Raw genomic sequence first — 24,724 nt, 5'->3', positions numbered from 1 at the left:
TTGGCTACTGATTATGTTATGTTTTATATTTGACTATATTATATTATGTGAAGAGATATATATTATTCATATGCATACTTTTATATATTCATATTATTACGTTTATGTATTATGATACTACTTATTATTATTTATCAAATTTAATAGTAATATTTTATTATTTATTTATGTTATTGAATTATACCATTATACATGGTTTATTATATGGGTAGCCTTATAACTATTATAGATTATTGTCTTTAAAATAGATTTTCATTAAATCTTTATTATATATAATTGAGGGTAATGTAAGTTGTGATTCTAATAGGATAATGTTTTTTATCATTTATTAATTAATTCTATTGACGGAAAATAGGGGACATGACACTTCCCAGCCATCCCCAATTTTTTTTCAAAACATCGGTGACATTTCTGAAATGCGAGGATGGCACAGGGACAGCCAGCCATTCCCAAGACACATCAAGGCCACCTAAGATGGTCCCAAACCATCTCAGGGACAGCTGGCCATCCTTTTTCTTCCAGCACTCAAAACAATTGTCCATGTTTAAAAAAACTATTCTTTTATTTTGGTATTTAGTTACTCAGTTTCAATTTTGTTACCAGATCATACTACTTATGCAATAGCTATAAAACGTAATTATAGACTAGATCAGACTGGATCATTCATTATTTCACTGAACCTAAGTCTGCAATAATCAAAATGTATACCAGAAGCAAATGAGAAGTTGATGCATTTATGCATGACAACATTGGAAATGCTGAGAACAATTACAGTACCAGCAAAGAAATCTAGTAAGGCTGTGGATGTGCTTACAGTAAAAACTCTTCAAATTATATGACATTACACGGTGCTAACACAGAATGACAAAATAAAAAAACCTTAATAGAAATCATTATAAAGAGAAAAAAATCATTTGTCTAATAACTCCTACACATGAACAAAAACAAACTGAAAAAGTACCTGTAGATTGAAATTTTTATTTATACAGATCACCGGAACAGACATCCAAAACCTTAGGAGTGGGCAATTCAAATAATCTTGTCCCTGAAATGCATCCCCGTCTACCAGTGTCCTGGAAACTTTGTGGGATATGGCACATTTCTCTTCTATGCATTATTTCCCTTGTGACTGCCATTTAAAGACTGTTTTACTCCTCTGGACACCTATTTTAGGTTTCTGGAACTAAAAGGTTGCCTCAACTTCCCGAGTGCACCTTTTTGTCATTTTTGCAACATATCAGCATTCTTATCAGATTTAAACAACTTTGGTTAGTACTAACACTTGACAGTTGTTTCACACGTCTGGACATACTAATAGACCTTTCTTATCACTTGAATGAGTCACTTTGCACATAGGCTCTCATTTCTGTCATCTGTGTCACTTGACAGACATCCACACACCTGTTATAGGTGTTCCATCACTTCAAGTGCAACACATCACTTGGGCAGGCAATCCATACCATCATATCACTTAAACTCATCATACCATGCTTTGTTGACATGCCTTTTTTTCTGCATGTAGCACTTAAATACTTCTAGACTCTCTGGGGCATGCATATCAGCTGTCAATCTCAACAAACAAGCCTACAACACTTCAAGCAAACACTATGGCTACTTATATCACTTGAACATCAACAAAGTACTTATAAGCATGCACTTAATCCCCCTTTCTGCTGCTCAAAATTAGTCCAGGCTCCCCCTCTGTACGTGTTTGTCACTAAAACATCAACAAGCTACTTGCAAGCTCACATTTTACATCCTTTTGCCACTTGAAAGACCTCTCCTCATGTTTTGAATACTTACCCTCAGTTTTGAGCCTATTGACCACCTAAGTTTGTGTTTCCCTTGCTCCATGCACAATTTATTTTGTTGTAGTCATCTAACCCTAACTAGATTAGCTGAACCTATGTTACTGGATCTGCTTATAGGCAAGGCAGATACCAACACTGGTCTGCCTGCTGATCTGGCTAGTACATGGTATTTGGCAAACTGGTTTATTTGGGGTGAACCTGAGACAACATCAAATGCACCTGCCTTTTCCTTACAAAAATGGTTTCTGATTGGGCACCTAGAACTCTTTTTCAACCCTAAAAGGGACTTCCAAAATGCATGAAACACCAAAACAAGCTCACTTTAGTTCATTTCTCTTGTAAACAGCAATTATCATTCCAAGAGGATTAACATTCATTTTTGCTTGTTGGATCTACAAAGGGAGTTGAGAATTGCTCTCTAAACTGTCTACTACAATTGCATTGTAAATCCTATACATTTATAAGTGTTCATTGGCAGCCATGAAGATCGTAGAAGGATATTTTTGTAAAGAAGTTACTGTTATTCAATTCTTTTCCTCCATTTCTGTTCTACAAATATGAAACAAAATATTGGGTTTGTTTATTTATGTTTTTCCAATTCTTCTATTATGACGTGATATCATGTCAAAACCATTTATAAGTGTCTACTCCTAAAGTTTGAACCTTGTCAAAACCACAATGATGCACAACCATGTCACATCCATATGTTAGTGCAAGCACAAGTCTTTAGTGAAGACCAACCAGAAGACTTTCTAGCACAACGTGGCCTGATTGGTCATGCACCATGACAAACATGCAGAAGTCTAAAACTTATCCGGACTGTGATAGCATGAAATATTGCCGCATGGCTCAAGCTCGTTGATGTGCCCATAGTTGCTTTAGTTAGTGCAGTCCACATGTCATGCTACTGCATGATCAGACACTCCTAAACTCTAAACATTGTTGGGACCACATGCTGGGAAATGTTGCCACATACCCCAAGCCCACTCATGTCCACAAATCTACTCAATGAAGGCTACTGTTAGTGCAATCCGCATGGTGCCTTGTTGTGTAATTGCAAGATGCAAGGATCGCCTAGATCCAATTAGTGCTAAGTGTTCCAATTATTCTCATGAAAGATGGATTTGTGTTGAATCACTACTCATTAAATATAGGTCAATGAGTTTGACTCAAAAACTACAAAGTAAAATCCTGATGGAAATATCACAATTTGATTTGCTGTGGAAATTATCCTACTTATCAATTGATGAGCTTAAGGGGCTTTCTAATGAATGGATCATGAGGCACAACACTTGCCGAAGGTTTTGCAAATGGGGTTACAAGCAGAGAGATTTAACCATGGAGGAAACTCCGTAGTTCAGCACACTCGAGCTGGAGTAGTATTCGGATGGGTGACCTCCCGGGATGTCTCGTTGCTTCACCTTTGTGAACATCACCTAGAGCCAATGAGAGCTAAGTGTTCCATTTATTCTCATGAGAGATGGATTCGTGTTGAATCACTACTCATGAAATATGGGTCAATGAGTTTGACTCAAAAACTACACAGTTAAATCCTGATAGCAATATCGCAATTTGACTTGCTGTGGAAATTATCCTACTTATCAATTGATGAGCTTAAGGGGCTTTCTAATGAATGGATCATAAGGCACAACACTTGGTGAAGGTTTTGCAAATGGGGTTGCAAGCAGAGTGGGTTTAAACATGGAGGAAATTCCGTTTTTAAGCACGCTCAAGCTGGAGTAATACTGGGATGGGTCACCTCCTAGGAAGCCTCGGTGCTTCACCTCTGTGAGCATCACCTAGATCTAATGAGTGCTATGTGTTCCATTTATTCTCATGAGAGATGGATTCGTCTTGAATCACTACTCATGAAATATGGGTCAATGAGTTTGACTCAAAAACTATATAGTTAAATCCTAATAGCAATATCACAAGATGCAAGGAGTTGGGTTCAACCACAGTCATGATGGCACAATAGTGTGACATATGTCCCTCCAGCTCAAAGGAGGTTGTCCACTATGTTGCCCAAACCAGTGAAGTATAAGGCTGACTTCCATGTGTCAATTCCTGATTGACTGATGACTATTGACATGGCATAGCCTCCAGGCCTAGATATTTAAATCTGATCAGAAAACATGATCATCATTGGTCTCACTCATGCAATTCAAATTGGCAGTCCACATTCAAACACAAGAATGGCCACCTATGAACTATTTGTTCGCAGAAACTTGTAATCATGAATTAGGCCAATGCCCGTCCATTTAGTTGGTCTTTTTGAAATAATTTCATTTGTGCCCATCCTCCAAAGTATGTAGAAAGCTTCAATGCAAAGACTATGAGTTTCAAGCAGATTGAACATTCATAAAAATGGTTTAGGGTTTCCAAACACAATGCTTCTATTAATGCTCATCTTATCCAATCACCAAAATCTGATCCATGCTGCTGTGGGAATGATATTACATTAGTAGATTAGTTAGTTGCCTCCCTCAAAGGAATGTGGGTTTGAATCCCATGTAATCTGTTTGCTATAGAGCTAATGCAACTCCTCACTTTGGTTCACACTAACCTCAGGATTGTTCTAAGGCAACCTCTTTAGTTATCAACCTGCCACTTGGATATGTGTATTGTTATCAGTTATCACTTAGAGCAACTCAGACGATCCAGCAATGCCTAAACAGGTAAAATGTTACGACCCAGTAATTGTTAAAGGCTCATGCTGTTAAAGGCTCGAAAGCACTGACCAGCAGCAGCCACTTACAACCTGCCTATTATTCATAGATTCAATACATTTTAGATTCTACGATAGAGTATAGATTCTGAAAGTAGGTCACAGAAGCAGAGATCTAGAATGTATTACTACTAATTGCAATTAATCCTTTGATTGGACATCCTGCTGATTTATTCCCCAAAAAATCGGGGTTTGCTGTCGACTTTGTTCAAAAGTTATTTGGGGAGTTTTTGGAAACTAATCACAATTACTCATCTCAAAAAATCACAATTAGTCCTTGAAAGTTATGCACCTTGGAATCCAGAGAAAATTTTTTGGTGAACCGTAGAAGGCTAACATGTAGATCTACCATGCAAAGTTTGAACATCTTTGGCCAGCACACAGAGACACTCGAATCGATGGACTTTCAGTAGTAAGGGCAGGACAGGTCTGTCTCCAATTAATTGTATAGCACAAACAAATGCAAAAGTCACTGCCATGAGTGGATATAACAAATTTAGATAGTGTAGTAGGAACAGTATGTTTTAGTTGAACATAATTGAAAATAGTACGATCTTAAGGGCAAAGACATATACCAGTAAGCAAGGTACGCACAGTCATAAACATGAAGAATTTTCAAGTTCAAGACTTGACAAGGAGTAGTCACACTCCCTAAGAAGACATGGCATAGATGTGGAAAACAAGACAGATTTGGATCTACTAATTTTAATGATATAGTAAGATTGTGTTGATTGTCATTGCTAGTAGAGGGTAGGGATTTATAGTAACTATAATATGCATTTTTTCTATGCTTGTGTTTTAATTTGTTGTCTTTTTTAACTCTTATTATAACAGTCTGAATGGCAGTTGGCACGGGTAACAAGTTGTGAAACATGAAAACATGATGCAATTCATTGTACCAGTGGATGTATTTGCATGATCAAAGACAGTAAAATACCATATGTGCACCATTTTGTTTGTATTTATTCGAGATGTTAAATGGAGAAGGAATGAACTGATAAGCTCATAAACTATGGTGAATAGATGGTTCCAGAGCAAGGATGGGTTAGAAAGGTTAGAGTGGCAAGTCTGTGAGGAGTAACAAATGATGTTATATGTTTCCTATCAATGCACAACAATCATTACAATAAGTGTTGTAAAGGGGTATAGAAGGCTGTATAAGAGGGCCATCGATGACTATAATTATGATAGTTCTGATACAAAGGGAAACTAGAGCAATTTTCTCAAAAATGGCCCCAAGACAGTGGCAGAAGGTGACATTTAAGAAAAGGCAGGTTCTCAGTGATTGGAAACAATGACAATATTTTTTATGGCAGCGTTTCTTCATGTTTTGATAGCTCAGTGAATAATTGCCTCACCAAAACCAAATGTATAAGGGAGTCAAGATAGTCAATCATGTGATGAGTAATCAAAGAAATCCTAATAAAACTTTCATTGGTGTTGTTTCACATTACAAGAACCAAGCAAGAAGACACGGTTCATCATCTCAAAGGTCAAAACTTCCCCCACAAACCTATTTGAAGCTCTCCCCCCATTAAGCTTAGTAATGCTCCTTCTCACTGCCTGTCATCACATCTCAAACATGCCAAAAATGAAGTCCATTTTAAAATTTCTTACTTTATATCAAACAAAATCACATTGACTCTCAAAACCATACCTCTTAATCATGACCAAATGAATGTCATCTAAACAACCAAATAGCACACAAATAATAGAGGCAATCTTTATTCTCAGAAAAGTAAATGCTTGAGATACAGAAACATTTGACTGATTGCTTAAAGTTACATCTATCTTTCCATATTTAAGAAGCATGGAAAGATAACCCCAAAGTTCTAGTCCAAAGAGGATTTGTAGGTTGACTAAACAGATTAAAATAAATGTCAAGGAAACATGAAGCTAATTGCTTCAAATTATATCTGCCTGATTATGAAATATGTATAGTGAACCATGTCCAAAATGGTCACAAACTCCAATGTAACACCAGTACTGGGGTACGTCGGGACGAGTTTCCGTGACGGGGGGGAAACAGGCCTCATTTTTGGGACAGCTGGGGGATGGCTAGGGGACGGCAGCAAGGGGAGGAAGGGGCAAGGAGGGGCATTGTCTAGTATAAATATAAAACTTGAAATGCTTGTTATGAAATGATGGTTTAGTAGAACATACCAAATTAAAATACTTGAACATAGCAAAATTGCAACATGAACTAGAACCACTGAACATTCAACATGGTAACATATTACATACCCAATAGTAACATTCAAAAATCAAAATTCAAATAGAAATCCAAGTCCCCATTCCAGCGGCAGCATGGTTGCGGAATGGCGAAGGTGGGGGGTACTTGGGTACACGAGTACTCAGTGCGGGGACATCTCGGGGACGTGTACTCTGAGGTTTGGGAGGGGGGTGTGAGACCTCGTGTAACATTGCTCACATTACAAAATCACAAAATATATTGTAATTATCATGCAGTTGCTTGTGATGGGCACGTGATTATACTAAGAGGGGTGGGGGTGTGGTGGGTGAATCAGTATAATAACAATTTTGCCAATTTATAACTTTTCATCCAAACAATTGCTTTAATAATTTTTAATGCTGAAATCAAGAATTATGCACATGAACACAATAACACAAGATTTACGTGGAAACCCAATGCGGGAGAAACCATGGCAAATAAATGCTTGCTTATATAATCTGTTCTTTTACAAAGATTTGTAGGCTCCAACCCCTCTGTTTATAAGCACCAAGTCACTGGAAGCTCCAATTCCCGCACTTTGCAGGCTCCAACCTACTGCAAGCACCAACCCCCACTACTTATCTTCGCGAGCACCAACTCACTGCACACAAACTTCTTTTCCACCTTGCCAAAGTTGCTTACGCACCTGATGATGGATCCTTTATAAGTCTCTTCACTAAATCTACTATATGTCTTCCACTAATATCTAAGTATGTCTTTTATATTCTCTTTATAAGAGCAGCAAATCTTCCTTAATTTCTCTTCTATTTCTTTAACCTATATTTATGTATATATCAAATTTGATAAATCATAAATCTGAATATATTAACTATTAAATATTGGATGCCTTTACTCTTGAATCTCCTCTCCTCCGCTTATTACTCTTTCTTCTTCTTACTCACTGCATTCTTATTCTTCTCCGCTGCTTACTTTTCATTTATAATTATTCTTCTTTTAATATTTCAATTACCACACATTCTCTCTTCTTATTATTCTTTTATCTTCACACCATGCTACTCTTCTTCCTTTCTATATTACATTATTTCATTTTTTTTCTCATTTAATCTTCAGAAATAAACTCCTTATCTATAAGCATTTTTTGGTCTTTCCAAAAGACAACTGTAAATAATCACACCCTTCCATTGCACTCAATTCTTCTTAATTATAGTCGCAGCTTTTTAACTTCTTAACAATTTGTTTTCTTCTAAATGAACTTCAATCTCTTATTTTATTCTTGGTGTGGTAAACATGGTGATGATCCCGCTAATCGCTGTTTCCTTAATTATTTGACTTGTCATTTCACTGTTGAATAAACTTATACTTTAAAGGCTGCTAGTGTGTCCATCCATGCTGGAGACTTGTCTTGGAATATGTATTGTTGCCTCCATATAATGTCTCTGTATATTGTCATTTATAGCATCTCTCAATCTTCAAGATGACTGGGCAGTGGCTTCCTTAAATGCATTACAGTCGTTATTTCGTTGGAGTTGCCCCTTCTCTATTAACCAAAACAATGATGTGGTCTTTTAAAACCATCATTTCCAGAGTATATGTCTGCCATTTGAATATTCAGCCAATGATCAAGTGAAATTCAATGTTGAATGGTATTTGCCATGTTGGTTTCTGTATTTGCAGTTAATGCAAGAAGTGACTTTTACCATAATATAGACATCGTTTAATATTTGCCATGAGTTCTGGAAGTATTTTCCTTTTCATGTGTGTTGGGTGATATGTCAAATTTTATCTTCATTATAACATCGTCGCTAATACAATCTAATTCACTGGCTGCTGCTGTTCCTTCATTGACTGCAATTATATTGTACAACAATCAAATCAACTCATTCTATATGCATCACCGGTATGTACTTCCTTGCTCAAGCGGGATGTTGTTTGCTCCTTTTACTTTGTTGGATATCCATCTGTTTCTTCACAGTCGCTGCTAGATAGGATATATATATTGCTGCCATCAAAATTAATTGTATATCGCTGACATATTGTACTTAATATTCTGTTTGTATCCTTGCACAATTTACCCAACAGCTCCAGCCTTTCATTGTGGACTTGGACATATATCTGATTTGTCATTCTGCTTCTCCGTCTTCTTTTCAATACATGCCGGTGTTCAATATCTTGTCATGACCATCTGTAGGGTCCATTTACATCATCACATTATGATGAGTCTATCTGGTAATAACAAAGATGTCTGCCAATAATATCGAGCTTCTTGTTGGAAACCTTGTATGTATGTGAAAAGATAATTACAAAATTTTTAATTTCTTAACACTGAATACTTGAGTCCATTGTATTTACATACTGATTAAAATCTGTTATTACTCCCAACGGCTCTTGTTCAGAAATGCCGCTCCAGATTTATGTCATTTTCTACGGTATGATATTTGCTGCATCAAATACTGAGGTTGCTTTCTTTGAAATAGTTATCCTTTGACCTGTCAACTGCTTACTTATTCCATTTGCTGAGTATTTCTTCTGATATCATGACTTGTCCATTCTCTTGCTTTTATCATTATTGTTGTATACTTCAAACTAATAAACTTGTTGCTAGTAAGTATAAACATTTCTGGTTGTACATTGAACTTCTTACTGTCTTGACTTTGACATCAATTGTAATAATTCATTTCATTGCATGATAATAACTTGCTCTGTATTTGCCATCAATGACAAACAATATTTCCATCAATATCCCCCTTTGTCATTGATGGCAATATGTCTTAACTTTCGGCTTTCCTCCTTTCTTTTATCTCTCCCCCTTTGACATCAATTGAAAAGGGACAAACACCAAAACTAGTGATTAATTCCCCCTGTGAAAGATTCTTCAATGTTCATGTGTGCTTTATTGCTGCCATTACTGTATCTTCCTCTTTGAAGGTTCCTCTTGCCAACTTTGACATCAATGCAATCATCTTTCACACTTTTTAATGTATTCTTCAAGCTATCAACTTATCTCACTCTTTTCTTCAAGGGATTAATGGATTGCAAGTTTTACTTGCACTTGTTTCTCTTCTCCTTGAGTTATCTTCCTTCTCCAAACTTTTATAGTTTTTCTTTTGTGACTAACTTTTTTCATTTCATCTCTTGTCATCTATACGTGTCTCTCCATCATTAAAAGTCTGTAATATTTTGCTATATGCCGATTGTTATTGCATTTATAACATACAATATTATGGTTCAAATAAGGATTATAACATGTACTTTTCCATTCATGAGGATTTCTTATATGTGCGCTGCATTCTCTCCCCTTGTGACCAAAATAGTTGCATTCTCTCGCCTTATCTTCTCCTTTATATCCTACTCTCATCTTTCTTATGGAAGGTCTTTGACTATCAATTATATTTGTCAGAATTTCAGAGCTCTTTTCAAATTTAAGATTGGTATTCAATTTGACAGTGGTTTTCTCTAGATCATTTTTCAATATGATGACTTCTTCCTTTAATTTGACATAATCCTCTTGTTTTGCATTTAACTTTCTCGTCATTTCATCTTGAAATTGTTTGGCTTCCTCTAACTGTGTTTTCAGTGTTTCAATTACTTTGTATGATTTCTTTTGGGATTCATATTATCCTTGAATTTGTGTTTTCAGTTTTACATTCCTTTTCTTAAGCTTTCCATTTTCTTCATAAGCATAATGAAGTTCTTCCATGATATCAACATCCTCTTCCTCACTGTAGGCCTCTTCTCCATCTTTTGAATGGTAGTAGATCCTTCTTTGAGTAGGCTTTAAAGAAGGAACCGGCTTTGATACCAATTGACGAGCACACAATTATACTAAGAGGGGGTGAATCAATATAATAACAACTTTGCCAATTTATAACTTTTCATCCAAACAATTGCTTTAATAACTTTTAATGCTGAAATCAACAATTATGCACATTAACACAATAAAACAAGATTTATGTGGAAGCCCAATGCAGGAGAAAACTATGGCAAATATATGCTTTCTTACATAATCTGTTCTTTTACAAAGATTTGTAGGCTCCAACTTACTAGAGCCTCCAACCCCTATATTTATGAGCATCAACTCACTGGAAGCTCCAAATCCCGCACTTCATAGGCTCCAACCTACGAGAAGCACCAACCCCCACTGCTCATCTTCGCGAGCACCAACTCACTGCACACAAACTTCTTTTCCACCTTGCCAAAGTTGCTTGCCCAATTGATGATGGTTCTTTTATAAGTCTCTTCACCAAATCCATTAAATGTCTTCCACTAATATCTGAGTATGTCCTTTATATTCCCTTTATAAGAGAATCCATCTTCCTTAATTTCTCTTCTATTTCTTTAACATATATTTATGTATATATCAGATTTGATAAACCTGAATATATAAATATTAACTATTTCTTTACTCTTTATTCTCTCATCTTTTAATTTTCTGATATTGGATGCCTTTACTCTTAAATCTCCTCTCCCCTCCACTTGTTACTCTTTCTTCTTCTTACTCAATGCATTCTTATTCTTCTCCGCTGCTTACTTCTCATATGTTATTATTCTTCTTTTAATATTTCAATCACCACACATTCTCTCTTTTTATTATTCTTCTATCTTCACACCACAGTGCTGTTCTTCTTCCTTTCCATATTATATTATTTCAATTTTTTGCTCATTTAATCTTCAGAAATAAACTCCTTATGTATATGCATTCTTTTCTCTTTCCAAAAGACGTCTTTAAATAATCACACCCTTACATTCCACTTAATTCCTCTTAACTATTCGCAGTTTTTGACTTCTTAACAATTCGTTGTCTTCTAAATGAACTTCAATCTCTTATTTTATTCTTGGTGTGGTAAACATGGTGATGACCCCATTAATCGCTGTTTCCTTAATTATTTGACTTGTCATTTCACTGTTGAATAAACTTATCCTTTAAAGGCTGCTAGTGTGTCCATCCAGGCTGGAGACTTGTCTTGGAATATTTATCGCTGCCTATGTATAATGTCTCTGTATATTTTCATTTATAGCATCTCTCAATCTTCATGATGACTGGGCAGTGGCTTCCTTAAATATATCGCTGTTGTTATTTCATGGAGTTGTCCCTTCTCTATTGACCAAGACAATGATGTGGTCTTTTGGAACTATCTTTTCCATCATTTCCAGAGTATATGTCTGCTGTTTAAATTTTCAACCAAGGATTACATGAAATTCGACCCCTACCTAGAATCCAATCTAGTAGAGCTCAAAACAAACCACTCCATCTTCACGCAACCAGCTACATAACATAGCTAATCAATAGAGCAGCAACTGTTATTTATGCTGTCTCTTGAATCTAGATAAGAAGATAAGGCCCATGCTCATTTATATCTGCAGACATCTTTTGCCTCAAGCCCATCCCCAGATTGTGATTCTGCAGGCAGATTATTCCTACTGGCACTACATTTCAAAATCATTAATATTAAGGCATGATTGATGCAGTAGACATTTTCCTTTTTGTTGTTCTTAGAATTAGAAGTTCAAACATGCTTTTGTAATTTCCTGTGTTATAACAGCAGATAAACCAATTTAGGCTAATATGAATCACATTTTGTGAGTTATTATCTCCTCTAATGTATCACAGTGTTTTTCTGATCAATATAATTAAGAGTTGTTAAGATCTCCATTATCATTTGCTATAATTAATGTTTTGTCGATTGCTTCTGTTCAAGGAAAGGAGAGAATGTTTTCAGTAGAACATTGAGATATTGTCTACACATCGAGGATATGGAAGAATAGCACTGCAGTCTGTAAGTAGGTTATTTTGTAAGGCATTACTATTGGATTGACCACTAGACTAGTGCTTACGCTATTCCTAGGAGTTGTGGGATTATTGACTCTGTGAGTGGATGAGGCCCCAATGAGATTGAGTTTTTGTTCAATCCCAGGAATGACTCACTAAATACCACAAGTATAATTTCCTTTTTATTGTTGTTAGATTAGTTCTCGCATTTCACACATGAATTTTATGACATATTTCAGGCTATTAAAAATAGGCATACTCTTATTATCTGCATTCATGTCATTTTAAATCGAAGTATCTCAAGAGGGTGTTGAATTAGGGAAACCCATCTTGCTTTTGCAATGCCCAAACAGTTGAGAAAATCCAATTGTTACAATTAGCTGTTTGTTCGTTGGCCATTGACCTAAAATTTTTGATAATATGTAGCTTACCTTTAGGGAAGGTCAGACAATCAACTGGAAGAAAAGCAAAACCACTGGAATACTTGGGCAAGGCATCAAATGTTGCCCTGAAAGAATGGGGCATCTATGCCATGACAGATACTAATAAAATATATTATGGAACAAGAACAAGCAGATGAGCAGAAAGGCCGTAAATCAAGTCACCCCTTAATTTAAAAAAAGGGGAAATGAAGCCCCCAATGTCCCCATCTAATCCCAGCGTTTTGGTAGAAAGCCACCCACTTTTGGCCACTCATCTTGAAAGTGAAGAATCCACTACAAACAAAATACCAAAGGGGCCTTGGAAACTGCATTTCAAAACGATAATTGAAACATTGCCAACCAATGCCTAGCAAAATGTATTTATACAAATGGGTTGATTTTCAATGTTGTCCACTTTCCATATTGGCAAGAGATGGTAAAAGCAATTATGAGGCTCCAAAAGGATATAAGGCCCCAAATTATGAGAAGGTGCCTGACCCGTTATTGGGAAAAGAGGTCAAGATCATTGAAGGTTCATTGAAGCCCACAAGGGATTCATGGCTTGAAGCAGATGTGTCCATTGTTTAAGATGAGAGAAAAGATGCAAAAGAATTAAAATAAAATGGCCCATGACCAATGTCATAGTTGTGCCCCTTTAAGGAGCAGTAATTTTGAGTCATCAATTGTGAAGGGCTGTCAAAAGATGGTTAATATATTGATATTCTCATTGCACACATTGAGAAAGAATTGTTCAAGTCATAATGGACAGCACAAAGAATTTTGGAGTTGTTGAGTTGTCAGTTGAGAAATGATATTCACGTACCTTTTGTACACCTTGTACGGTCCACTCTATCAATCTTGTGCTACAAAAGATAGGGAATAAAATTGATTGGATCAAACCACTTTACCGATCAAAATAAATTGATTCGATCAAAAAGTTGTGTGCAAAAAGATGAGGACATTAAAATGTTCATCACCAACCACTACATCTCTCGAGGCACTTTTAGATCATTTTCATAATTTTGTTGTGTATTCTAATTCTTCTTAAAAACTTTCTTTTAAATTTTAGTTTTTAGTTTTTGTTTTTGAACGCGGAGACTTGTTTCACCTATAACACAATCATTTTGAGACAACTTTTGAAATTTAAAGAGGCACTTTCTAGCATGGTGATTAGCCAAAATTGGTCTATATGGAACCAAAGTAACTCTAACAACACAAAAAAATTAAGTGGATGATATTAGATGACTCATAGTGGGATTGTGTGAGGTATCTGCCTTAGTTTCACCAAACACATTTTAGGCATGATTCGCTATACTGAAATGGAAAAAAACTACATGGGAGAGATATATGTCGGCATTGACTCAATGATGAGAAGATGAAAAGTATCATAAATGCAAAAGAGCAAGACTCTGAAGAGACTTTCTTCAAGCAAGTGCACAAAATTGCAGAAAACAATGGAACAAATAGACCATCCTATTACGTTTTCTTTCCTTTGTATTGACTCTAAATACCACAATACTAAGATTCTATCTATGCCAAAAAGGGTTTCCCCATATGGATATTTTGAAATGGTTGAGGAATACAAATGAGTTCATTGAATTTGAGCACTTAAATGGTTCAAATATTAACGTTCTTTGTGATAAGTTTAAAAAGGATGTTCATAGTTGATGGTACTCCATAGCCAACAATTCCAACACCTATAGCCCCTCTCAATCAAAGCTTTATCACAAGCTTAATACATTTCTATCTTTTAGTATTTAAATTTTCAATTTCACTTTGAATTTTTGTCTTTTGAAATTTATTTTATAATGTAAACTTCAATTGTTTACTTTATCTTCATAGGTTGCTAGTTCATTTGCATTTAAGACTAATTGGACCACATATTCTTTCATCCAATCACTAAAGTGCAACAGATTCTATTCAAAAAAGCTGAAAACTTGACTAAGTACATTCCAACTTCTGTCTTCTTTAGCACAAACAACATGACTAGTACATGAAGTTGTGGTATGTAGAACCAGAGTAAACTGATTTGTATGTTTTACTTGCCAGAGCTCACTTTCAGTGCACGTGACATCGGCAATACTGGTTCATCAAATTTATCTACATCATCTAATGTCAATGATGACGATGATATTTATGAATTAGAAAATCCATTTGATATTTAAAGTTTAGAACTAATTTCTGCACTTGATATTATTATTTGAATATAGAACTTGAAGTTTGAATGATGAATGTTTTATATTTAACATGCATGTTTCAAATGACGTTCCAGCTTATGGTGGTTTCAATTTAATGAGTGAGAGAGAGAGAGAGAGAGAGAGAGAATAAAACCAAAATGAACCCAAACCCAAAAAATTAATCAGAGTCACGAACCCAAACAAGATCCATACCATAACTCACTTGTGATACTGGCATGACCTGCAGGCACAAGTTTTAGAAGTTACTGTCCATCCAGAGATATCTTTTCAGTCCAGGCACTCCTTTCGTCTGTGCTTGTCATTTAATGTCTGCTATAGCACCTAACTGTCACCCCCCATCTCTTGAAGTTGAGACATATCAACTACCTGTTTGGCACACATTTCAGTAGTCGGTATCATACGTGTCTCATATGGTAGCTCTAACTACACTCAACACATAAGACTGTTGCGGACAGTGCTTCGTCACCTTAGGTCCACCTGGATCAACTCCTCATTTGGACAAAAACATCTTTTGTAACACAGTGTTCCCTGGACTGACATAGAGTAGCACAGATATTAAGATTTGACTCATGACATTCAGCTTATACATTCAACACTATGGGACTTGCATCACACTGTCCCCTGGACTGACATACAATTGCATTAAGACTTGAATCATCACATTCAGCTTATACATGAAACATTATGGTAGACTGACACAATGAAGCATGCAACAAAAGACTCAGACATGAAAGTTTATTTAGTAGGTGTGTAACATTCCATTAATGTGAAACACTTTGCCAGTGGTTCTTTACTCTCTTTTCGCAAATCTTCAATAATTGAAGAGACTTCTAACTCCAATTTTCCTTGACAAATTTGTTGATTCTAGTCCTCCGCTTGACATTTGCCATATCAACATTCTCTTGTTTCCGAAGTTCTTCAAACATTCTTATTTTCTATGTTTCAGGCCTTTCGGCATTGCTTGACTCTACAATCACCTGTGAAAATGGACTTTCTACTACAAAATATAACCCTAAGAAGATATTTTGCAAAACCTGCTATAATGTGTGTCCCTCCCTTCATTCTCAGTTGGACCAACTTCCCATTCATATATCGACACCAGTAAGAATGTCAAATATTTTGTCCTAAAAAATTTCCATGTCAGACATGACCAAGAGTTGTTCCGAGATGTGAACAACCACCTCTGCCATTGGCAACATGAAATGAAGAAACTCAAAATATTAAAAAAATATGAGTGACAAATTTAATAGCCTATATTTCTTCCAAACAACTGGCTAAGATTTCTCGACTGACATAACCATTTTTCATGTCTGTGATAAGCAAGCCCCATTGCTCAATAACCTGCTAGAAACCTATTACACACTGTTGCTTACCTCATTATTGGTATCCAACTTTCCACTCTTCAAAATGCATAACTAGAGAACGACTGAGAGAGTCTCATCTTTAAGGAAGAATATAATAAAGTAAAAATTACAAGCAGCCCACAACCTTTTATAAACCTAAAGAATGGGAAAATCAGAGGACTAGTAGACCCAACAGCAAAAAACTTAATCATATTATTCTTGATTTTTTTCTTTTGAAAGGGCATTAGGTCTGTGTACACTGCACCAACCCAATTGCAAGTCCTGGATTGACAGTCTTTAGATGAATCATACACAAGCTCTGAGAGAGATTAACTATAAATTTTGAACTACAATTCAACAATACAGAATAATCATCAAGCAAAGCCACTGCAACATCGACAAAGTACTCTTATTAAAAAAAACTACAATTATAAAAGATTACTTAAACATTGTATTCACCTTCAACATCTATAAACAGCACTGAATTTTATTTTTAGTTCATTTTTATGGAACGGAAGAAAACAATTATGGTCACAAGTTCACAAAAATAGTGTAATAAATATTAAATAGTGTATTAGCAACAATGTAAAGCTACCGCTTTGAAACCAGTGTCAATTAACTGATGTACGGACTATTGAATGATGTCCTGAATCTTAAATCAATAGAATCTATAGTCGCATTTAGCCCTTCCTATCATGTAGTTATTTATTCAACAGGTATTGATGCATCAATCCTTCACTAACTCTCTTCTTCGTAATTTTTGTCTTTTTAATTATGATCTCCCCATTTACTTTATTTCCATATATTACTAACATACTTTGACACGGTCTCTGGTGTGCCTGATTCAAGCAAAAAATAACTGAAAATGCAAATCTCACCTTTGCTTTCTTCCTTTTGAATCTGGGTTGATCCTTCACTGCTAACATCCTCCTAGAGTTGTTATTTTCTTCTGACTCTATTTTCTTTAGCAACTCCTCTCTTGGCATATCATGTGCACTAGCACCATCTACAACGGACTCTTTCTTTTTTGCCTCACGAGTCTCCAAGACTTTGTATTCTCTTTCATTCATATGCATTCGTTCAGTTTCACTCATCCTAGCAACTTGATGTTGATATTCAGAAGGTCCTTCAAGAAGTAATGAGTTCTTTTGGACAAGAAGAAGTGGAACACCTGGAACCTACAAAATAACAATATTAAAATGTCAAAAGATAAAAACTATGCCTTGAAAATCTTATAAAATAAATCTATCACAAATTCTAAATCTAGTACACCTTGGAAGTTTGACATTCTACACAAACAGGAAACATATTTTTTCAAAAAACAGAAATTAGAAGAAAATTTTACAAGCCCAGCTCAATATGATATCCTCAAAAAAAAAAAATGATCACGTATGTCCCACTTAAATGAAAAAGCAATGAAAGCCGACTTGACCTTAAAGCTCAAGCCAATAGGTACTGAAACATGCTAGCCATGCACCAAGAAAGTGAGAAGAAATGTATTTTACCTCTCATGCTTGTAAGTGCCATGACTTCCTAAAAATTGACATCATATGATCTTGTCAAATAATAGCTTGTAATCTGTATATAGTTATTCTTTGCCTGGATATTATATCTAAATTATACCAGCTGGTCTTTCTTTTGTCTGGTTGTTTTTTCATCTTGCACAGTATTTCAGAATCTAGAAGTTCAAACCTTTCTGCAATGGAGGAAACATGTTCCAAGTATACAAACTCCTTGTCCAATCTTTTTAATATTTATGCTGTAAAAGAATTGTATATAACGTAGAATGGCAATCTTTTGCTATTCAACCAGATATACTCCCTCTTCCAGATACTATCCCTGTATCCAATAGAGATTTGGATATGAAATTTCTTGCATACATCCCTCAGACACAAACATGTTTGTATATCATTATCTTTGTATGATTAAGTAGCATATCAGTTGTGGCCAGGGTTAACACTGATCCATATCGGACAGATGTTTTTTTCTTAAATGCATGAAAACTTTAAAACTACAACGAATGCCAAAATACCCAATTTTCACGGGTAACACTCACTTTTTTGCTCATATTTAATGGGTTTCTGGTTAAGAATCTATGTTTTAAGGTTTTTTTTTCAATATATTTAATGATGCAGGTTTTTTTTCAATATATTCACTGGAAAATGTGTCATGGCATCTCTAACAAATATTCTGCTTGAGGGAAATTCAAAATTCAATAGTCAAAATTATGGCACATGAAGCAGCAGATGTTAACAATCTTTGAATATCGGAATACTGATCAGATTGTTTTGGGTGTTACACAACCTCTGACTGCAACTGGTACTAATCGGGAGGCGGTGATGCTTCTCAAATTATCAGTAGCTGATAATCAGCTCCCTCCGGCAAGACAGCTGTCGAGATATGCGAGCATCTCAAGAAAATTCATGAGACTTCAGCAAAAGTAGGGCCTCCTCAAGAACTCTTTGTTTCTACTATCGTGGATGAGCAAAAATCACTCTGGGAACACTTGAGTAAGATTCAAGATATCTGCAATCAATTGCTTGCCATTGCACACAAGATGGAGGAAGAGGGCATTTGTGGTAATAACCCTCAAAAGTTTACCCCAAGTCTTACGAGCATTTTATCGAGACTCTCAACATGACTTCTACTGGTGTTGATCTGAAGTTCATAGATCTTTCAACATTTTTGCTTCAACAAGATCCATGGAAACAACAATTCTAGCTCCACCTCCACAGAGAAAGCCTTTGCTGCTAAATCGTTTTAGAAGGCAAGTCTCATTCACACTAGTCTTCTCAGCAGAAGTCCTCTGCTCCAGCATTAGAAGGCTCCAAGAAAAATAACATTCAATTTAACCTCTGCCACAAGTATGGTCACATGACAATTGAATGTCGGAAACATTCAACGGCCCAAGCTAAGCAATCTGGTTCACAGCCCAAAGCGAACATCGTGGAGCACACTGAGTGGATAGAATCTGCCTTTTACACCTTCTTGACTAAAACACCTGTAGATCATGTGAAGTCGTCTACCCGGTACATTGATTCACGTGCCTCTCGTCATTTCACCCACCACAAAGATTGGGTTACTAACTACCAGCCTTTCTCAGATTCAGTTATTTTTGGTGGAGGGGAAGAGACTTGGTACACCACTGTCGGCAAAGGCAACATTCAGATTCAGTCTGTTGGGAGGAATCTCATTTTTCTCGATGTGCACAATGTTTCAGGGATGGAACTCAATCAACTCTTTGTCAATCAAATGCTGTGACACTCTCCACGGTTGGATATCACCTTCAATTCACATCAATGCACCATGATTGATAGGGATACTTAGTCTGTCATTGCAATTGGCCTTGAGGATCATGGTCTTTTCAGACTTGTTGATTCTGGTGATTCACAGGACCTAGCTATGGCTTCTCAATGATCTTTTGTCAGCTCACTTTGGCATCAGCGGTATGGGCACTTAAATATGCATTCTCTCTCAGCTTGCTCAGGAAGAGCTTGTCCTCGATTTGCCAAAGATTCAAACTCAACTTGGAGTTTGTGATGCATATCAGGTTGGGAAGCAACATCACACACCTTTTCCTGTTGGCGATTCATGACATACTTCTCAGGTACTTCAACTTGTTCATACCAATATCTATGGCCCTATGGCTACTCCTTCTGCTCTTGGGTCGAAGTATTTTCTATTGTTTCTTGATGATTTCAGTAGAAAGATGTGGATGTATTTTCTTAAAAAGAAACGAGATGTGTTTACTATATTTCAAAAGTTTAAACCTCTAGTTGAAAGAGTCTGGGATATCTATTATTGCTCTTAGGAAAAAGAATGGGGGGGAAAGGGATTTTGTTATACTGAATTCTCTAGCTTCTGTGATATTCATGGCATCAAGCACTAGTTAACCACACCACATCACAACAATGTAGTTGAACGTTGGAACAAAACAATCACCAAGATGGCTAGATCCATGCTCAAACAACGACATGTTTCGAAGAGGTTTTGGGCAGAAGCAATTAACAATGCAGTCTATCTTTTGAACCAGTCACCCACTGTGGCGATCAAAGGTAAGAATCCAGAAGAGGCCCGGTCAGGTCACAAGCCCAAAATCAGCCACTTGAAGGATTTTCGCTCTCTTGCCTATGTTTGAATCCCTGATGCGTCACGCACCAAGTTGGATGCCGAGAGTCGAAAACTCATGCTCATTGGATACAGTAATCTTCATAAAGCCTACCGTTGGATCAACACTGAGATATCTCGTATCCTATACACTTGTAATGTGGTCTTTAATGAACAATGAGGACCATTCATGCATGTTTCTTATGTTCCTGATCTAGTAGATTAGCCTATGAAGTTTCATGATTTGGAAGTCCAGCTTCCATTAGGTCGACCTAATGAGAAGGCTCCAGCAGCTCGAGTAATTAGCAATGATTCCTATACAGACACCTAAGACCATAGTTTAAAAATTCGGTTTCGGCAATATCTCGTCTAACCCAAATTTTTTGAAAATACTGGAATCGGCAAAAACTCGACGAAAAATTCGACAACAAATCAACACTTTTATCGAACATTTGAAAATACACAATTTCTTAAAATATTCTTAAAAAGTCATACATACACACCAAATTTGTAGAACATATAATGATTTGAGATATCCACCATATATTAATCAAAGTTTTAAGTTAAACAATAACTCTTAGCAAGTAAAACTTAGTAGATTAACACGGTGATAGAATTATATACCAAAAAACAAGTGCAACATCTGAATATAAATAAGTTCAATGCATATAGAAGTCAAACTCCATGAAACTACAACTTCTGAATTCACATTAGGTTCAAGTTTCAATATCAATGAAAACTAAAAGTAGCAATCAAAAGAGATTGTTGTTGCTGAGTGGGTAGTTTTGAAGTAGTTTCCTTGGCAACATCATGCTCCTCCTTACATGTTGCCACATCTGCATCCTAGTTATCTTCCTCCATCTCAAACTCACCTAGTTGCTCATCTATCAATAAAGGATCCTCATATCTAAGGCCCAATAGAAGAAGCCTCTCCACTTGTTTGTGATCCTGTAGAATTAAAAGTCCCCATTGAGGCTGCCATGGCCTCGAATGTCCTCTTTTTTGCTTGCTTATTTTGGGCAATTTTTTGAAGGCTTGTCAAAGCCTTTCCTAAAGCCTCCTCTGGACATTTATCACACGATGAAATATCTTTGTCTGCAATTTTCACAAGATGGTATTTCAATCGACTTACACTTGAAGTCATATGCTTGTGGCAAAAGATACATTGGACTTGTCCTTGTTTGCTCCTATGATCCCGTATTTCCATAAAGAGTCCTCTCTACCACCAGCCATCTTGTGAAGAAATAGGTAGAGTTTGAGAACCTAACAAATAAACAATGAATTATTATTAGAAAGTGTCTAAATTTACAATAAATCAAATTTAATATTTTATAAATTTACTAAAATACTGTTATAAATCTATTAATATATCTTATAAACTTATTAAAAATTTAAAACTATTAAATTGTATTATAAAATTATAAATACTAAATCATCAATTATAAATCTGTTAATATAGTATGAAAAACAAAAAATGCAAAATATAAAATCAGCAAAAAAGAATAAAAATGAACCCCAACATAGAAAAAACACTTCACGCTATAGAGAATGGAATCCCAACCTGGTTTTTCACTTTGGCATCAGCACCTTTGTGGCAAAAAAATGTCCCACTTTGGCATCAAGTTTGGAGCAAAAACTTTGGGAAACAATGGAGTCTGTTGTCTTGATTGCAAACACCCGACTATCATTGACGGCGAGAAAGAATGGAGGCATTTGTCTTTCCTGACTGCAAACTTTTCTATGAATGGAGCTCTCTTTCACATGTCTTTCCCATGCGGTGTCAACATAATAAACCATATGACATTCGACCTAATTTGTTTTTTCCTGTTGACCGCAGTCAACGATTTAATTCGCCAATTTTTTGTTTTATGCGCGATATAAACTCATATAAATTGCTGCGAGTTTAATAAAATATCAGGGCCGATATATTCCACGTTTATTTCGTTTGCACTTTCAACCCACGGTAATCCGCAATTTTGGCAATATACCACCGGTTTTTTAAACCATGCCTAAGACGTCTCCTGCAAGATCACCCCAATTTGTAGATGCTTCACCTGAGTTTGATCCAAATTGTTCTGATGAGGAACCTAATCATAGAGCACCTCCCGATGCTAATGTTGGTCCTTCTCCTCTTTGGCCTTAGTGGTGGGCTAAGACGTTGATCTTCGAGATGATGAACTCATCAATGGGAGAATTGCTCGAAAAAAGAGAAAACCTATAGAGTCACTTAATTTTGCTCTTATGGCTAACATTCACAATGTGTTTGAATCTCAAACATACTCAAAGGCTAAAGGAATTTCAGAGTGGGAACATGCCATGCAATCTGAACACCAAAGCTTGTTGAAGAATCAAGCCTAGGTCCTTTCTAATCTTCCACCAAAGAAGAAACACAATGGCTACAAATGGGTTTACAAAATAAAATACAAGTCTGATGATACTTTGGATAAGTACAAAGCTCGTTTAGTTGCAAAGGGCTTTTCTCAGCATCAAGGCATTGATTATGAGGAGACCTTTGCTCCTACAACATTGATGAGCACTATCAGATTAGTCCTAGCCATGGTAGGACAATTTGGCTAGAAGGTCCATCAAATGGACATCAAGAGTGCTTTCCTGAATGGTAATCTACAAGAAGAGGTCTACATGACGTCGAGTCCTAGTCTCAAGGTTGCTGGTAAAGAACAAGTTCTTAGGTTAGTGAAAGCACTCTATGGCTTGAAGCGGGCCCCTAAGGCATGGTACATGAAGATCAATAAGTACCTCAGTGATCAAGGCTTCCAGAGGAGTTATTTCGACACAAATTTGTACATCAAGACTACTGACAGTATGTGGATGATTTGATCATCACTGGTAGTTCAACATCTTTGATTCAAGAAATCAACCAGAGGTTATGCCAATCTTTTGATATGACTAATCTTAAGCTCATGCATTATTGCCTAAGTGTTGAGGTTTGGCAACAATCTTCTGGTATATTCATTTCTCAATCCAAATATGCCAAGGCTCTATTAGACAAATACCGTATGCAGGATTGCAAGCCTGCATTCACACCCATGGAGAAAGGTTTGAAGTTATTAGCTAAGTCTAATTCTCCTTTGGTAGATGATACTACATACAAGCAACTAGTAGGCAGTGTCATCTACCTCTCTATTACTAGCCCTGATATCAACTTCGTAGTCAGCTACATCTCACGTTTTATGACAACTTCTAAGGTTGATCATTGGATGGCAGCTACGTGTATGCTTCGCTATGTGAAGGGCACTAAAGAATATGGAATTCTTTACTCTCAAAGTCTAATCCTAGACTTAGTGGGTTCACACTCAGTGGGTTCACAGTTTCAGATCGGCACGTTTTGTTGATGATAAAAAGTCAACTTTTGGATATGTGTTCAATTTGCGATCCAGTGTCGTCACATGGACCAATAAGAAGCAACAGGCAGTTTCTCTCTCCTCCACAAAGGCTGAGTATAGAGAGACAGTTAAGGATTGTTGTGAAGTTGTTTGGCTTCGTTGGATGCTTGGGGATATCCATATGTCACTAGCAGGACCGCCACACTTTGATTGTTGATAACAAATGCATTATCAAGTTAGCACGGAATCTAGTATTCAATGAATGAACCAAGTATGTGGATGTTCATTATCACTACATACAACAGCTTGTTAAAGGCAGGACAATAGACTTGCAATATGTTCCAACAGCAGATCAGATTGCAGACATTCTCACCAAGCCTCTTGGTCTTGATAAGTTTGTCAAATTCAGATGATAGCTTGGTGTTGTGGATAGATTGACCATTAAGGGGGGGTATTATGATAATAGCTAGCTTCTATTATTATTTAATGCTTATATATTTGTAGTCTATTGTAACTATTAAAATGTTTCTAATATTTAGTTAGTTGTTATTAACTGATAGCTACAATAGAATGTTTCTATTCTTTATGATCGTTTCCTAAGGAAGCATCGTCATTCATTCATTTGTATATATTGATCTAATGATCACTGTTAATAACAAACAAGTATTTTACCAATTACTTTGTAATATATGTAGCCACTTGAGGCTAAAGATTAATCATTTAATTCTCAATGAGTAAAATAGAATTTTTTGTAACTATTTCCCCCAAGACCAAGAGTGGAATATGAAATTTTTTTAAGTCTGAAAATTG

At 36.2% G+C, this 24,724-nt stretch overlaps 1 protein-coding gene across 1 annotated transcript in view; it reads right to left on the bottom strand.

The window, feature by feature from the left end:
* MEE21 (PIN domain-like family protein) overlaps window positions 1–24,724 on the bottom strand; it is a 68,197-nt gene that overhangs the window by 30,332 nt on the left and 13,141 nt on the right. Inside the window, exon 4 of the mRNA XM_089830262.1 lies at window positions 17,342–17,641. Within this exon, the coding sequence (XP_089686388.1) occupies window positions 17,342–17,641 (300 nt within the window). The remainder of the gene's footprint in view (window positions 1–17,341; window positions 17,642–24,724) is intronic.

The sequence above is a fragment of the Cupressus sempervirens genome, chromosome 5 (assembly GCF_028749045.1).
Source record: "Cupressus sempervirens isolate cs-2001-9-10 chromosome 5, ASM2874904v1, whole genome shotgun sequence".
Taxonomy (NCBI): domain Eukaryota; kingdom Viridiplantae; phylum Streptophyta; class Pinopsida; order Cupressales; family Cupressaceae; genus Cupressus; species Cupressus sempervirens.
The sequence above is the reverse complement of the archived record's forward strand: the minus strand, read 5'-3'. Positions and strand labels throughout refer to the sequence as shown.